General features: G+C 42.9%; 1 protein-coding gene across 1 annotated transcript; it reads right to left on the bottom strand.

The window, feature by feature from the left end:
• Positions 1-482: 482 nt before the first annotated feature.
• Positions 483-16,392, bottom strand: ccdc80 (coiled-coil domain containing 80). The gene is made up of 10 exons (XM_018697313.2): positions 14,754-16,392; positions 14,274-14,471; positions 13,034-13,536; positions 12,430-12,762; positions 10,915-11,071; positions 8,062-8,198; positions 6,546-6,697; positions 5,520-5,623; positions 2,188-2,271; positions 483-1,439 (listed from the first exon to the last, which is right to left on the bottom strand). The coding sequence occupies exons 1-10, from the start codon at positions 15,442-15,444 to the stop codon at positions 1,117-1,119; spliced, it is 2,682 nt and encodes an 893-aa protein (XP_018552829.1). The 5' UTR covers positions 15,445-16,392; the 3' UTR covers positions 483-1,116.
• Between the last annotated feature and the right edge of the window lie 1,411 nt (positions 16,393-17,803).

Genomic DNA, 17,803 nt, shown 5'->3' with positions numbered 1-17,803 from the left:
TATGATTTTTGTTCCCTTGTTTTATATCTTAACATCCCAAAGTTTTATTAAATCATATTTATATTAAGTGAATATTAGAATATTAAGTAAAATGTTAATATTACACAAAATGAATAACTCTTGTTGTCTTGTACACAATTTCATTCATATTTAATCTGAATTTAGGATGTTTATGTTTGGAAATGTTGGAGGAAAACTAAGTTCAGTTGATTTCTGCAATTCTTGGCTGCACAACATGCATCTCTAATGTGTTTGACCTACTGAACTGACCATGACATTGAGAAGGTTAAAGTGTTATTATTTTACATTTCTACTTTGGTAAAACACACATTTTTCAATATATAAAAGGGTTGTCTGTCAAGAAAAGTATTTCCCCTCATCATCTCATTAGGCCACTAGGGGGAGATGTAGCTCCAAAGATTCTTGCAATGCACTTCTGAGTCTTTGCTTGTGAATTCTGATACACTGTGCACAGCAAGCAATTCAAAGGTAGTAAACAATGTTTATTTCTCATATAGGACAATAGAGTATAAATAAGAACATTGTATAGCAACAGAAACTTCACAAAAGAGAAATCGTCAATAACTGCACCTCAAATGCAACAGATGTCCAATAAATACATATATGTCTTATTATAGCCCATTATCTACAAAATAAAGGTCTGTGCTGATAACATGATTATTTTAATTTGACCTGGAAGGCAAGTGAAGGAAACATAATGTAACAACGTGCAAAACACTGAAGTCAGTAATGCATAAAACATAAAAACTAAAGTACACAACGGATCCCTGAACCTCCAGGCTCATCTATACATTTATTGACTAACCAGCTCTGATTAAAGCCCCTTGGCAATTACCTTTACTTGCAACATACTATGCTATATACTGTATACCTAAGAACTGGATAGGTGAAAGCAACAGTTTAGAAGCTTCCACTAAGTGCTACAAAACATTCAAGGACCAAACCATCTGTGACAACTGCCTGGTGGAGGATGGGCAAGAAAGATTGAAAAAGGTATGAGTCAGAGGAAGAGGACTGATAGTGCCGAGCCACAGCTGCAAGGCAGATGGAGAAATGAACTGGAGCATCCTTGGTTAGCACGCATCCACATACCAGTTAGTAACCGTAGCCCTGGTGATAGCCGTCCTGGTAACCGTGTTCATATCCATGTTGATGGTAGCCATAGCCACCATACTCGTCCTCAGGACAACGCATGCCAAGTGACTGCTGAATGGCCATCTCCTGTCTGCGCAGCTGCATAGAGTCCACCAGGTCATAGATAATAGCCATGGACCACATAGGTGATGGGTACCAGGACTTAACGTTGCCGTCCTTCCCCACTAGCAACATAGAGAAGTACTCTGGGCTGATCTGGAAGTAGTTCCTCATGTCCTTGACCAAGGTGGCTGACAGTCCTTCACGTTCCACAGTAGCAGTCCCTGGATGGAGCAGATATCCAAGTTAGGAAGCACTAGAGACAGAATTTTTTATTTTTACAGCAGAGGGAGTACAGCCATGTTTTCCTTTGCAGACTAGTTTGACATTTACTGTATCTCCTCATGCTGAGCTCAAATGCCAAAGGCAGAAATCTCAACAACTTCAGACCACTGGTAACAGCTCTGGTTTCCACAGACTTGCACAAGCCTGACTTTTTCTCACAGTGGAGTTTATCCCTTGTTCTGTTGAGCAACATGTACCAGGTCAAATAAATTCCAGAAATACATCCTGAGTCCCTAGTCACAGCAGCAGCACACATACATATGTGTAGCTGTGAGGTTGTATGGGGATTATCTTGAGTGATTATTGATTGACTGATAATAAGAAATATTTGAGGTTCCTCTGGGGACATGGTGTCATAGCAAGTGGAGCATAGATCCTCTTTACTGTATGGGACTGTGGGATCCAGCAACACTGGCCTGTGCAGGGGAATTTCTGGACTGACTGGGATTCTGGTTTTGCAAAAGGGCAGATCTAGGGCAAGAGTTTGACTTGCAGCGTGAGGAGCGACAGTTGTTCTGTAGTGACACAAGTGACCTGAATGTCACTTTGCTGGCATGGTCTTAGCATTCAGTAAAAGGAGGTACTGTGTGAGGCATAAATAGAGGTGCTATGTGGGAGTTAGTGTGTGTGCTACAGACATGCCTGACCCACAGTCCCATTGATTATTTTATTTGAGAAAGTTCTTACCATTGATAGGATACAGCTCCAAGACTCCGCCCATATCTGGTGGTTCTGTGCCAACCAACTTAAGGATGGCGATGTGCCTCAGACCTGCCACATTGACAACACACACAATAGAGAAGCAAATATCTTAGACAGAAAACAGCAAAAGTCAAAGACAAACACTGTGTCCGTAATATGCTGACCAACTGTTTTTTATCCATCAGCCCATCTGCTTATCCAAACTGGTTTGACTGTGGTTTATTATTGTTTATTATTGGAACGATCCTGAGCACTGGTTTCTAGGTAAAGGGAGGAGATCGTGGTGGTCTGGAGAGTCCCGCCAAAAAGCTGTTTCCTCTGAAGCGCGAAAGCCCACATTAAACACAGGAGAACGCTGGCTTTACTTGGTGAGAGCCAAGTGCTGAATACCAGGATCAAACCTCTCAGGCCTTCAGCCCAGTCAGCAGGACAGGCCTTTGTCTGGGGCAGGGAGGGAGGGTACAGCCCTGGGTGCCAACCAGGCCAAGAGCAACACATGAGGGGAAAAAAGTCCTCATAGACCACAGTGGGGGTTTGCTGATAAGCAAGACGAGCCCAGTCACGACTCATTCATATGGAAAAACAGTCTACAGACACAGACTGACTCAGTCCAAGCCACAGAGCATCAGGAGTGAAATCATTCACAATTTACGATTTCAGACTTCATGAATGAAAATTGATCTGAAAATCCTTGACTCTTTGAAAATCTTGTTTTTGTTGACCCTAGGTGGTTTAACTTCTCATCTTGCTGCAGCTTACTGTTCTTTAAAGCACTGATGATGAATGATTTATTAGCTATCAAAATAGCCATTAGTTTTAAACTTGTATGCCTTCTTATTTAGCTGACTTATTCAGTGTTACAGCTGTTGTGTTCCTTGTGTTTGTTCCTTTCCTCTCCTGTCCTCTCTGTAGCTCTTCACAGGTGTTACCTGATCAGTAATCAATGAGCTGCACCTGGCTTTGAGTCAAGTGCATAAAAGCTCCTGTGCCAGCATCAGACAAGAGAGGCTTCCAGTGTGAGGGAGTGCTGAGCTGCGGTCAAATAGTCCTTTTTGCTTAGGAAGGTTTCTAAATGAGTGAAATGACCTGGAAGTATGTATCTCAGTGGCAGCCATGATAAGAGCTGGTTGAATTCTCTAAATGTTAAAGGAAAGGAGCTTCAGTGTTTCCTATCTTATCTCCTTTAGCATAGGATACACTGGGCCTTCCTTTACAAAAAGGAAAGGAGAGAATTCTGTCCCATAATTCCTTGCAGCAGCAGCGCTTAAAGCAACGCACTGTTGTAGTTACACCTCAACAGATCCACAAACATGTAGATGCAACAGAGCTCCTGTTTTATGTTTGTGACATGATCCAAAACTTCTGAAAATCCTTCCACCCTCTAAAAAATACATTTTATTGAATTGTAGCCTACCGCACTGAGTTTGTCACTGTACATGTCTTCCACATGTTATGTTGGTTAAAAGAAAGCCTAGTGTAAGTGCAGTTGGATTCTCTAAATACCTCGGTTCTCTTTTCCTAATTCCTTATCAATTCTCGAAGTCATAAATGTGACAAATACAGTATATTTCTGACTAACTCACGCACTATGAGAGAGAGGTATGAGGGAGAGGGAGAAACGTCAGAAATCTTGAATTTACATAAACAAGACTGGAATGGTTCATGAGGTTCAAGTGGGGAAGAAACTCCTGATGACAGCATTATTTGGTTTTACTCAGAAGTGAAGTACAGCATGAGCTATTTAAAGTTTACATTAATCGTATCTTACATAAATCTGTCAGACATGTCAGGTTGTTGAGATTTGCACAGTTTAGATGAATGTGTCTTTTTGAGATATACAGTAATAACGTTAAGTAACTGTGGAAAAGCTGACTAACGGGCAGGCTGAAAAGGCCGTCGTCAGGGAAGGAAAAGAGCATGTTAGTCCCAGACAGAACAGAACAGCTCTTTGCCAGTTCTGTCATCTGGCACTTCTCTGCACATCCTGCTGTGCACATGCACAAACATACACACTGACACAGATGCCGATAATATCTGGAGGGTTAGCAGTCAACAAAAACATTCCATGTAATCAGTTTCTTCATGTGATTAACATATTCATAAGTGATCTGACTAATACTCTGGCAGGCAGTGACAGGACACCTGTCTGGGTAAAGCTTAGGTCACCATGAAATACCAGGTATTTGGTTAATGTGAATCTTATAGAAAACATTCTCAGAAAAACAGAGATTAGATTTTGTTTAGTTGTAAAATATGTGTTTTCTATTGTAGACCATAAAGGTTAACATGTCTGGGCTAAACATCCAATCAGGATTTACACAATTTCAACCTATAGTCACTTCATTAAAGATTCTACATTTGCTCTCTCTGGGAGATCTTTCCTAAGAAGTGATACTTTTTTGTTAGTTTGTTTGCTTCTGGCTGCAGCAACAGGAAATTGTTAGGAGCACAGAAAGAGTAGTCAGTATGAGTGGACATGGCCACTCTGGCCAAGCACACACAGAAAATCCTGAGGGAAAAGTGCTCACAGCACTGGCCACACTGGTTGAATACACACTGACCAGCAGAAAGTGCATCACAATGTCAAATCTTAAGGAATTTTAAAAGATCAGTTTACTCAAATTACACAAAAACATTTAACCCTACTGGTATCTAGCCATGTAGATTTTTTCACCATTAAAGGTAAAAACAGCTATAATCTATATTTTTATACTATCACTGGATCACAGCTACTTGAAATGGGTTCATCTGTAGAGAATTATCACTCTGCAGTTTCTGTCAGCATAATCTGTAGCATTCTGTAGCATAATGTTTTGATTTTTAGCCTCCAACTTCACAGTTTTGGTTCACTGTCGCTGCACTTTGAATGTAATTTTCAACTGCCGCAGGCAGCTGTTTTCAGTGAAAAAGCTTTTAAAACCTACTGTCCACTACCTGCTGAGCAGCAAACAGCAGACAGACACAGTCAGAGAGCAGCTGGTGAACACAGTGCAGCATTCAGCAGCTAAAGAGCCAGAGATTTCCCTCAGGAGGTGGTGGAGACCAAAAGCAGAGCTTGAATCAAGTGATCATTTTTATTTATTTATTTTTTCCTTTTAATGCTTTTATTTCATAGTTGAAAGTGGAGAGATGACAGGAAATGATAGAAGGACGTGCATTAAGGCTCCACAGCTGGACACGAATGGTGTAGCTGTGTCCTGTGTTCTTTTTTGTCATTATTTGAGCAACCCTTCAAAGTCCCTTTCCTGACCTCAGGGAGGTGAGTTCATTCACCAATCATGGGTTAGCTAAAGAGTGATGACTTCACTTGAACTCACCCAGGTTGCAGGCCTGGCTGGTCAGGGCGTAGAGCTGCTGCTGATAGGCCCACTCCTCGTCATTGGGGGCGGAGATGATGAACAGGCGACGTCTCCAACGGAACCTGCAATCACAAAAAATTGTAGCCTGGATTTAAGTGGCACTTTGGTGCGGCAGTGAAAGCTCTGTACTAAGACAGTTCACTAACATATTCCTATACTATTACTGCCAGAGGATAACAATCCCGAATTATGGTCAAAGACCTGCCAGATCTCAGCACTGTGATCTGGAGCTGGAATCCAGGTCTCCATGGTAACAAAAGACAGCCTGTCTGGTTTAGACATCTCGGGAAAATATGTGACTGCAATGATTCAGCCTTGAGGAACGGCAGGGGTTTATGTTACTTTTTAATATCCGTGGAACACACACAAACAGGCTGCTGCAATCTGCCAAATGCTGCTTATAAACTCTATAAATTGTGGTCCAGCTGATTACTGAGCAAAGCAACAGATGTTTGATGGAAGCCGGAACAGTCTGTTGGGACCACTCAATAATTCTGACTACCAATTCCTCAGAAAAAAAACACTTAACTAAGACAATATCTACAATTGAAGGACATGCAGTTTTTCAGTCCAAAAGCTTTATCAAAACAAATATCAATGAAGCTGAGATATTCATATACAGTATGCCCTTTCATGTAGTTGGTACTTGTTTTTATGCATGTTAAAAGAAACACTATATGGCTTTACTTTTCTATACTGCAGTGCTCTAGTACACAAAGCCATAAAGACGTGGTCTTCTAAGTTTGGTGTGGAATAGCTCTGACCTCAACCCCACCCAGCATCTTTGGGATTAACTGGAACACAGGCTGTGAGCCAGGTCTTATCACCCAACATCAGTGCCTGACCTCACTGCAGCTCTTATGGCTGAATGGGAGCAAATCCCAGTGGCCATTTTTTCAAAATCTTGTATAAAACTCTGCCGGAAAAGCAGGCTGTTGTAGCAGCATATTCATACCCACGGGTGTAATGTTTGGGTGATCTCACCTGGAGAGGAAGTTCTCCAATGATCTGGGCTTGTCCTCTTTCTTACACACAACCCCATCTCTCTTCTGCTGCTCCATCTCTCGGATGCGGGAGGAGAAGGTGTCGATGTAGTCAAAAACAGCCTTCATGGCGATGGGAACCTCATAGGATTGCTGACAAAAGACCATCAACAAGAACCAGTCATATTCTCCCAAAGGTTGATTTGACATGTGGTGAAGCCACAGAATAAATAAACAAAAATGTCTGTGGAAAGAAATCTGGAAATGAAAATAGAATCCAATTGCTTTAAACAATGGTGAACCTGTTTCCAATAAATGTGATGAAGTGAACAAAGATGTGGCGTGACCCTTGCCACATCCCAAGCAGTCTTCATAATAACTTCGGGGAAAACACAATACATCCAATTTCATTTACGAATTGCTAAGAAATTTCAGCATGAATATGTAACACATGCACAAAAATGTAACACAGACACACACACACGCTCTCACGCTTTCCTCTGGGTAAGCTGAATCAGCTGCACAGCTCGTTCTAACTCTTTCACACCTTTCTCCACTGCGCTCTTTCTGTCTCATACCCACACCCACATCCTCGTACATTCACAGACTTCCCTGTCTCTGCCTCTGTCAGCAGAGAGCTGAACACTGGCCTCTTTGATGAACCTGTCCAAAAACAGCCTGGTGATTTACCCTGCCATGCACACACACACACACACACACACACACACACACACACACACACACACACACAAACAAACACACATACGTACACATACACACAGGTGTTGGGCAAATGTTGTGTTGTGTGAATTAAAACAGTGTTTTAGTGAAGGAAGCGTGTTGGCAGTTTGAGGACAGGTCAGTCCACCTTCAAAGAGAAAGAGACGATGAAAGTGTTGGGCAGAGGGGTGGTGAATGTGTAAACACAAGACCAAAAGACCAACCAACCAGTGCCTTAGAGGGGAAGTATGATTAAAAGGAACCTGTCTCAGTTTAGGGGCTGGATCCTGAAAAGGACCCTGAACCTTGGAAAAATAAATAAACTCCTCTTCCTTTACTCCACATCGTCCAAATGACTGACAAAATGAAAACACCAGTGGGACATTGGGACAAATATAACGATACCTATGTTTACAATACAAGCTGTCACAGGTCAGTGGAAACAGTATACAACAAACTTCAATGTTCATGTGAGAGTTCATGCCTGGTTTCCTTTTCTGTATTATCCTGACATAGCCTAGTTCAAGTAATGATCAGTATTTACCAGAACCAGTGATTGATAATCACTCGAGTGTAAACACTTTAAAGGCTCTTTGAAGCTATAGAGTTGTGCTTCGAGCTAAATTCTAATGTCAGCATGCAAAGATGATCACATGATGCACTAGTTTTGTCCTCCAACTTCAGGCAAAAGAGAGAGGAGTCTGGAACTGGACAGGTTTTGGTATATCCTGTATAGAAGGACTTTAGAGGATCCAGCCCCTAAATTTGGGACGTGGCTATAGAAAGTGAGTTCCTACCTTGACTCTCATGTCAGTGTCAGTGAGGACCATGTAGAAGTCGTTGTGTGTCATGCTAAACTCTTTCCTCAGCTCTGTGATCAGGTCCTGGTTCACCAGGTCCTCCTGACGAAGACCCTTCATAGGTTTGTCATTCTCTGGAGACAGGAAGAGACACTGGTCAGATTCTGTTGGAGAGTATTAGTTTATTTAGATTTTTTTATACTGTGCTGACATCTCAGTTTTTTCTTTGACATTTTGCTCCAAAAAATATTGAGTGAAGGAAAAATGAAACTCTGGCAGCTTTTATTGTTTATGAGACTCTAAACTGTCATATCTGACAAATAGAAGGTCTTACACAACTGTAAAAAACACAACTGTCAGACATCTTAATGTGAACTGATGTACAGCTGTGACAAGGTTTTCTCAACAAATAAACCATAATAACACAAACACAATGTGAGTGTTCAGCTCTCAGACACTCAGAGTAAAATACTTTTTCCATTGCTAAGCTCAAAACAATGTTCCTTTGAAAAACGTCTTTGACAAGACAGTGAAGTAGACTGTGAAGTGAAGAGCAGAATGGAAACACAGAGTGAATCAGGGACAACGCAACAAAGAGCAGCTTTTATTTGGTGAGATCTGGCATGGTCAGATGCCTTAGAAATTTACTGTAGCTGGCGTTTATACAGGCCAGAGCAAAAGCCTTTAATCACCACTCCCTCCATGCATATGTGCACAACACACACACACACACATACCACAGAACAGTGTTTTTTGGTGGTTGTTTCACCCACTCTGTGATGTCTAATGTCTATGAGCAATCAAATCAGGAAAACCCCAGCACACTCTGGAGACAGCAGACACAGACCCAGACTGCACACACAAAAATACACAACAAACACACTCCAATATGTTCCACATACAGTGCATGCTGCATCCAACTTAAACACGATGAAGTCACACTAAACTGAGGGAGGGGCAAAGAACTAGTTGTTTGTATACAGTACATGCTTGCTCACACACATTTCCAGTGATACACACACACACACACACACACACACACACTGACCCTCTGGCCAGTAAATGGAACAAAAGTGTAACCAAGTCCTAGTATACGTGGGGGCGGGTGACGTCACCTCTGCACTTTTTCCAGCATTCCATCTGGATAAAACCACGTGGTCCATGTGGAGTGACACACTCATAAAGTTTCACACAGTGGGTTTGCATGTCCCGACGTTAACACACACACACTAACCAAAGCCTCCGGTTTGAGACAGCTGTAAAATGTCTCAAAATATGAGGAGCTGCCGAGCATAAATGACACAGCACCTCTCATAAAAACAGCCGTGGTTTTGCTCCTTTCGAACAAGCACTTCAACTAAAGGGAAATTTTCAGAAGCTGTCATAATTGCATAAGAGTGTGTGTGTGTGTGGGGGGTGTGATTTATTAACTATGGGTGTGATGAATTAACTGTCTCCGGCTTACACATCAGCTCTAGAGGAGGCAGAGTTACCCCTTGTTTAGGATGATACACAAGGAAGGTATGTTTTCTGGCAGTGGGTTCCTGTCCTCCCCTGATAAATATGATACAGACCCCTGCATTTTACCAGCTGCTGAACTCATCTGACTCCTTAAAGGAGGACACAGACACTCATCTCATCACTAAGTGTAACATTTCAAAGTAATATAATGGTACTGTTACTGAGAGAATAAACACCTCAGTAAAGTAAGAACAAAGAAGCCAAGATTATGGGATCAGAAGTCAGCACTGCTTAGTGTCACCTGCACAGACAGAGAAGTACACAATACTGTGGCTTTGGCAGAGTCAGTGTACATTCTGAATGTTATACTTGGAGCAGAGATCTCTGCTGAAAGCATCTAGTTAGACATCATGCAAGGAAGGTAAAACAAGGACAGGACAGCAGACGTGGCAGGAGACACCTCTTGGCCTCTGTCTTCACATTGTGAACATTCACAGGATAAAATCTTCCCTGACTGTAGTTTGAATAGCAACAGTAGTGGAAAATGTAATGAGCAACACTTCAGAAATGACTAGTACTGAGTCTTTTTATCTTATTTTTCCAAAAACAAATGTCCAATCTACTGTGGTGAGAGTACAGTTATATATTTTTAAAGAAGGAAATTATAATATTTTGAAATAATACAAATCATCTCCATCAAATTACTGAAACTATACCAGATATTTTACAGTGTGGGAAGATGACAGAATACCTAACACTACTTATTTCAGTTTTTAAAAACTAACCAAAAATGGGTGCTGTGGTTGGAGACATTCGAGATCCACATCTGTCGAATGTAGGAACTCCTAAATGTTCTCTGGTCATTAATTAAAGTCCCATTTAAAAAAGATTGTAGTATGACTTATTGTGGTATGAGATGTCCAAAACTATCAACATAGTAATAAGAAAAAAGGACACAGGAAATTTGTTGTCTAGGGACATGAAGACCAGTTGTGTGACGCCTCCTGAGTTTCAGCTGAGAATATGTAAGACTTTTACAGGCTGTGAGGAGGAGAGCAGAGTAAAATAAAGTGCTCACAAAACCAAACTACAACTCCCTCCTTCACTGTGAGATTAAAATGTGGAAAACATCCACTGAGACTTTGGATTCTCATAAACAATTATTCACAGTAGGTGCATGACTCAGCAACTGCAAGGCCCACTAACAGCCCAGCGAGGGTTGCATTTGCCCAACCAGATGGAAGGGCTGGATGGGATACCACTGATATCTGAGAGAACTGCCAATCATCTATGGCTCAGCCTATCTGAGTTACAAACAAATACCTTTTGAACCTCCCTGTACCACTGAGGAAGAACTGTGTGCTGGCACTGCATGTGGGACCTACTCACCTAGCTGGTAGTGGTCAATCTTCATGGTGGAGTTGATCAGGGAGCCAAAGATGGTGATGATGGAGACTTTCCTGATGGCCATTTCACACACGGACTCCAAGTACTCATCCTTCTGCTGAACATACATGCTGTTCTCCTCAGTGGGGGACGTAATCAGCTGAGGGGAGCGAGGCAGGCTGGGTTAGAGTGTCATGTATATGCAATGAGACACACACATATACAGTGTGCCACAGAGGTGGTGTTTACATTAACCTACAGGCGGAGGATGGGGCATATTTTCCCAGCCTGCTCACAGCACTGCTGTGATAAGAATCTATACTCACCGCAAAACAGAGACACACAGTCTGTTAGCACACAGCTGTGCCCACTTTCAGATAGCTGAAGGATGGCTGCTCCACATACCTTATGTCTATTCATATAGCATGCCACTTCAGTGTGATTATACAGCAATGACATTATAGAAAATAAAAGGGGAATCAAGTGAATGACTTGCTTCCTCAAAGCACAGAGGAATTTTCTGGTTCGTACTAATTAATCATAAATAGATTACTTATCCAGATGTTGCAACGTTTGACTTTCAAAACTAACTTTCCAGCCTGTTTTGGAAAACCAACTCCCTCTCAGTGGAGTTGCAATAAACTATAGATCACCTCCTCTTTCTGCTCAACACTGGTGCCACATCCAGCTTCACAACTCTGACCAAGCAGTTCTGTCAAGACTGACTGTATTTGATGTTTCATGAGACACTGCTGATAAGCTGCTTTATTTCTCTGGTTCACAGTCTCACATTGTGAAAAAATAATTCTATGTTAATCACATGTAATTTAGTGATACAGAAATAAGACTCCTGTAGGTAAACATACTCATTTCTATTAGTTCCGATCACTACTGATGTGGAAAAGTCAATGAATGCAGAAAATTTACTTTAAAGGAACAGCTTGGTAAAATATGTTTACTTGCTGAGAGTTGGATGGAAAGATTGATACCACTCTCGGGTCTGCAGCCGGTTAGCTTAGCTTAGCATAAAGACTTAAAACAGAGGGAAACAGCTAGCGATGCTAAAGCTCACAAATTAACATGTCTTATCTAATTTGTTTAATCCAGACAAAAAATGTAGTGAAAAACAACATGATGTAGTTTTACAAAGGTTTATGAGCTGGATTATTTCTTGGAGTCTCTGCTGGTTGCCTGGCAGGAAGTGGCTGTGCCTGGCAAGCTAAAACGTGCTAATTAATGTGCTTTGGAGATGCTCGTATGCAGACTTTATTAGTATTGATTTACTCATCAAACTCTTGGCAAGAAAGCATGTAAGCAATATAACCTAAAATGTTAAATAAAGCAAAGCTTCAAAGGTGAAGCACGTATCTACTGGGAGTTGGTAGATCAGTGCAGTTTAATAATGCTACTGTATCTGAGGACAAATATTTCTCTCTGGCTGCAGCCTGAAACCGGAGAGTTGCCAGGCAAAAGAGTAAGTGAGCCTTTTATGAACTGAGTGTTATGTCATGCTCTCACCAGCAACCGCCTCCTGTTCTCAAAGTAGTCTAGGAAGGAGGCCAGAGATCCCTTTGGAGGGGGCGATGGTTTCTTAGTGGGCTTCGGGTAGTCCTCTTTCTCAGGGTACTTCAACAGCTTCTTTCCATTTTTCTTTCCATCCTTCCCTGCCTTTCCTCTCCTTTCTGCTTTCTTGGCTGCCTTGTCGTTCTTTTTCTTCTTCTTGTCATGCTTATTGTGCTTGCCCTTGACCTTCTTTGTGGGACTGATGTCAGTGAAGGTCTCTGTCTCTTCAGGATCACCCACTGTTGGCTTGCTGAGCTCATACTTGTCCTCGTACTCATTAGTCAACACCTGCACAGATAAAGATATGTTGTCGACTTATTTCCAGTACATAAGGACCCAAAAAGCCAGGTCCTAGTGCCAGAAATGTGGTCACACATAAAATGGATTAAGCAGGATGACTTATTTAAGTATATGATTTCAGTGCTGGGGTTAAAACATCACCAAGATTACAGATACAGTAATCTTGTTTTCCACAAGTGAAGTAGCTTCTATATATCAGTATAAACACTTTTACCAAACCAATCAGAATTTACATTTCAGCAAAATTTCACCACATCACCTTTTCTCCTCCATTCTTCTTCTTGGTGGGTTTGATCTTGGAAGGTTTATGTGTAGCAGGCACCAGCTTGCGGTTGTGTGGATCTCTGCTGTTCCTGTCAGTACGGTTATCTCCAGCCGGGGTGGTTTTAGCCGGGTACCTCTCCGGGTACCTCTCCCTCTCTCTGCGGTTGTAGTAGTAAGGATCAGCAGTGGTTCTGGGGGCTGGGAGCCACAGGGCTGTGGTATGGGCTCTGGTTGGTCTCTGGGTGGTAGTAGTGGTGGTGGGTCTTTTGGTGGTGGTGGTTCTTCTGGTAGTGGTAGTGGTGGGTTTGGTGGTTGTTGTTGTAGCTCTGGTCGTGGTAGTCGTGGGCCGGGTCGTAGTTGTGGTGGTTGTAGTTGTGGTTGGTTGTGTAGTTGTTGTGGTCGTGGTGGTGGTTGTGGCTGCTGTGGTTGTTGTTGTTGTTGTTGGTGGAGGCTTCCTGAGGATCTTCTTACCTGGTTTTCTTTCTACAGGTGTGTCGACTGGTCCACATACAAACACAAACACACACACACACACACAACACACACACACACACACACAAACACACACACACACACACACACACACACACACACACACACACACACACAGATCATAGATAAAAAAGTTTCCAAAATGCATTATAGTATAAAATATTTCCATTCACTGAATATTTTACTTTAGAATGAATCTTTTTTTCCACCACTGTTTGTAAAGCTTCAGATCATGTGATAAAGGTTTGGTTTACCCAAATTACAAAATATATATTTCCTCATTTGTCTTGGTCTTGGACTGTTTTGGTTTTTTATGCTTTTGAGACAGCTGCCTCTTTTTACCCACACTCTAGTATAATGGAATTGGATAAACATTCGTTTGTGCTAATTTTCAACAGAAACCTCCCTTTACAGGGACCATGTCTCTTTAACTCTGGATTATTATTATTATTCATAGTTTACTCTTTTTGGAAAGAGATACTGATGTTGAGTCTTTTTGTGTGATATCTCATTGTTGTGACAACCACAAATAAAATGGTGTTCACCTCCATTGCACTTGGCTGATTACAAACTATCTGCATGTTTAGAAGCAAGAGAGGTGAATATGTGGATTTCTTAGTGTTTGTGAACTAACACATTATGCAGATGGAAGTGGATTATTAAGTGGCAGAACTCCAAGAAGGAGGCTTCCCATCCTTTCTTGCGCTTCCATTCTTGACATTACCCCCCCGGCTATGCCTCACCTGTGAGTGTGCCCTCCTCCACCTGACCCTCCACACCTGCTCCTTTACACTTCTGGACGAAGCCCTTCTGCCGAAGCTTCTCCAGCTTCCTCATGGGCGACTGGTCAATCACCTCGTACATGGCCTCCAGCCTCACAGGGTATGGGTACCTCTCCTGCACCTGCAGGGTCTTCTTCAGCAGCACCATGCCAAACTTACCTGAGGGTCAGCACATCACTGATCAGAATAGGGTATAAATAGTGTCAGGTACTTTGTTATGTTTTTACACAGATGGTGAGCTGAGTGTGAGGTGTGTGCAGCCCCTTGTGTGCAATCCCCCTGTTGTTTTCCGTAGTGGTTTGTCACCACTACGGAAAACAACACCTCCACTTAACTAAGTTGCTTTCTAGAGAAGAAACCATAAGCTCATTACAAACTCAAACATGCACAAACTACTGTGGCAGTGCATCACCGGCTTACAGACCTGAACCCATTCTTTACCTTTCTCCAATTTGAGGAAGCTCATGAGTCTGGGGATGAGTGCTGTGTCCAGCGGCTCCTCCATCACCTTCCCCTCCGTGGTGATCCTCCTCACCTTGCCCCCCATCTCTCCCTCCTGGTGAAACATGACAATCTGGTGGACGTGTCGCTCGGCGAGCTCGCAGTACACATCTGGCTTCAGAAGAGACATCATCAGACGGTAGTAGCCGTCTGAATCATGAGGCGCAGAGATCACCAAAACGCGATTCTTCCCTGCGAAACTGGCCAACAGATTCGGTGACCCTGCGTTGCTGGGCATCCGGGCGACCCTGGCTCTCGCCCCTGGAGTGCCCTCATCTTGCTGCATGTCGAGCTGAGCGGGCAAACCAATCTGTCCGACCACCCCTCTCCTTGGCACCAGACCTTGTCCCCCTGCTCTCTTGCCCTGCACAGTCCCTGTCCTGGCGGAGGCTGTAACACTCTCATTAGCCCGTACATCTTCCCCCTGCCTGGGGCTGTGCACCGAGATTGCCGAACCAAACCCAGGGCGCATACGTCCGATGAAGCGCTCCTTGCTCGATGCGCCCACCTGGACACGTTCCAGTCTTGGGCGTCGGTGCAGTTGCACCCGCCTGAGATGGGTCTGTGTGTCGGCTTCGCCTGTCCAGGTTAACAGATATATCAGAGCTAAACTGAGAATAAAAGCCCTCATTCTGGCGAGATGTGAGATAAAGTAGGAGGCTAAACACTCACTGAGGGACAGATAAAGATCCGGTGGTGGACCCGTGATCCTGGCGCGTCTTTAGCGCATTTGAGGATGTTAATCAATTAATTCCAGATGAAGACACACAGCGTGCAGGGTCGGCACATAATAGGCGAGTCTGACAGGGATCTATTTCAGAGCATGCCTTCCGCTGGGGAAATCCACTTCACTGTCTGCTCTTTATTTCTCACACGGCGAATAAAAGAAGAGTTTGCAGCGCGTCAACAGTTACATCCAGAACTTCATCTCAATAACGCTTCCGTCTTCAGGTATAATCCCAGGAGACCAGGAGTATAGATCACCTCAGATACAAGCATCCACAACTTTGAAGTAATTCCTCAACCCCCGGGGAAAATGAAAGAAGTCTTTGGAAAAGTTTTGGATCTCGTCACATCTCCAATATACACTCAAGCTTACGTTTCACTATAATGACTTATTAACTCAGCCAATTAATCCTGGGGCATTGTCTTTATTCCCAGCAAATTGTGAGGCGATCCTCTGAGCGCAGGAGGGAGAAACCTCCGACAAAAAACGCATGAAATTTGAGTCTGAAGCTCGCTGGAAACCTGCGCTGAGGCTGTACAGGAAAATGCGGCTGTGCTTCTTCCCAGGTTCTCCTTGGCAAGAGTGAGCTTTGGAGGTTTTCCCAGAAATGTCCACACAAACCTCAGCCTCCGGACTCTTGGCGACGCAACGGCAGGACCTGCCCGGGACCGCCGTCAGTCTGCAACACCCCTTTCACTGGAAATGCCTTTGAACCAAACTCTCTATCCGCAGGCTGGGATGGTTTTAGGTTTCACTGAAACTTAACATATTAAGTGGCTTTATATAAGTACATTAAAAAGTACAACACTTTGCCCCCCTGCTGGCCAGATCGCCAGGAAGAGAAATGACCGTAATCAGACACAGTGTCAAGTTCCTCCTTTAAAGCCAACAGAGAAACGCCCCCAAATCCCATCCCTATCCACCATGATATCCTCCAAGTGGACCATATTTTCCCATCTACCTCCAGAGGGCTGCTTCTTATTTTGGTTTGCAGAAACTGTTCAGAAATAGGCGATTTAGAGGGAAACACAGTGCTGGTGTATATTTAAACTTAGAGGCTGACCATCCATTTACTGTTCCAACGGTTTCTAGTGAGAAAACGCAAAAAAAAAAACAAAAAAAAAACATGGAAATGAATGTTGTCTTTACTTGTTTATTGCCAAAATAACATAATTGCAGTGACTGTCTTTGCTCTTTTATGGTGACTCTTTTTAGCCCAAATCAAGCTCTTTCCATTTCCTCTTAGAAACTTTCCCAGTTTGGCTTGTAATTAAGGCCTAAGTAAAGAAAAGTAAACCACTAGGTCTGAGCCACATCCACTCACACTGCCGAGGCAAAACACTGTACAGTATCTGCCATACAGCATACTGAGTAGCTGCTGATGTATATAAAAGGGAATAAATGTCTCCCTTATCTCCCACAATGACAAAATATATTATGAAATGTAGTAACCTCATCTTTTAATTTTATAACAATTTCATTACTTGTTTCTGGTCTTGTTTTTCTCCCTAAGTGCAGTAGGTGACATTTGTCAATGGTAAGATGCAACAGCGGGTTTAAAGCAGCTGGAAATAATAGACATTTAGTGATGCTGGAGTGAAGAAAGAAAAAAAAGCCACTTCACCACATATTCTCTTCTGCCTCAAAACCTCCACCTGGAACAAGAGGATGTCAGCTGTTTATTTATACAGCATCACACTGGGACTCAAGCTTTCAGCTACGAGCTACTGGGCTGTGTCTAGAAAACAATAGACACTACTCACTTTATCAGTCACATGTAAGTTCCCCAGACAGTGAAACTACCATTGAATGGATATTTGCTGGATGATGAGGGCAGTGAAAGAGCCTCAAGCATCCTGTGCTCCTCCTGATGTCAGCAGATACAAACAGCTGCAGGATGGAGAGCGACTGCACATGTGATTCCACTGTGTCTTTGGGTTGAAGTCAGAGAGAAGACAGGGGTTGTGCCTCTGATTTGATGGGTTGAACTTTCCAAGACGGGATCAATCTGTCACTCTCTGGTACCTTGTGCTGACTGCAGTACACAGAGCACTGATTGCTGCATGTGTCCACAAAAGTCTCTGTGATTTGCTCTGTAATTACTCTCTGTATGCAAAATCACTGCAGTCCTCTGCCCACTACACAGACTGAACGCTACACTTTGAATGAGCCAGAGTGCAAATCATTCCCAGGACTGCCAGCTGAACCATGTATTTTACCTCCATCCGGATGGTTCTTTATTACAGACCTTTATTACATTCAG

This window comes from Lates calcarifer, linkage group LG1, assembly GCF_001640805.2.
Source record: "Lates calcarifer isolate ASB-BC8 linkage group LG1, TLL_Latcal_v3, whole genome shotgun sequence".
Taxonomy (NCBI): Eukaryota; Metazoa; Chordata; class Actinopteri; family Centropomidae; genus Lates; species Lates calcarifer.
The sequence above is the reverse complement of the archived record's forward strand: the minus strand, read 5'-3'. Positions and strand labels throughout refer to the sequence as shown.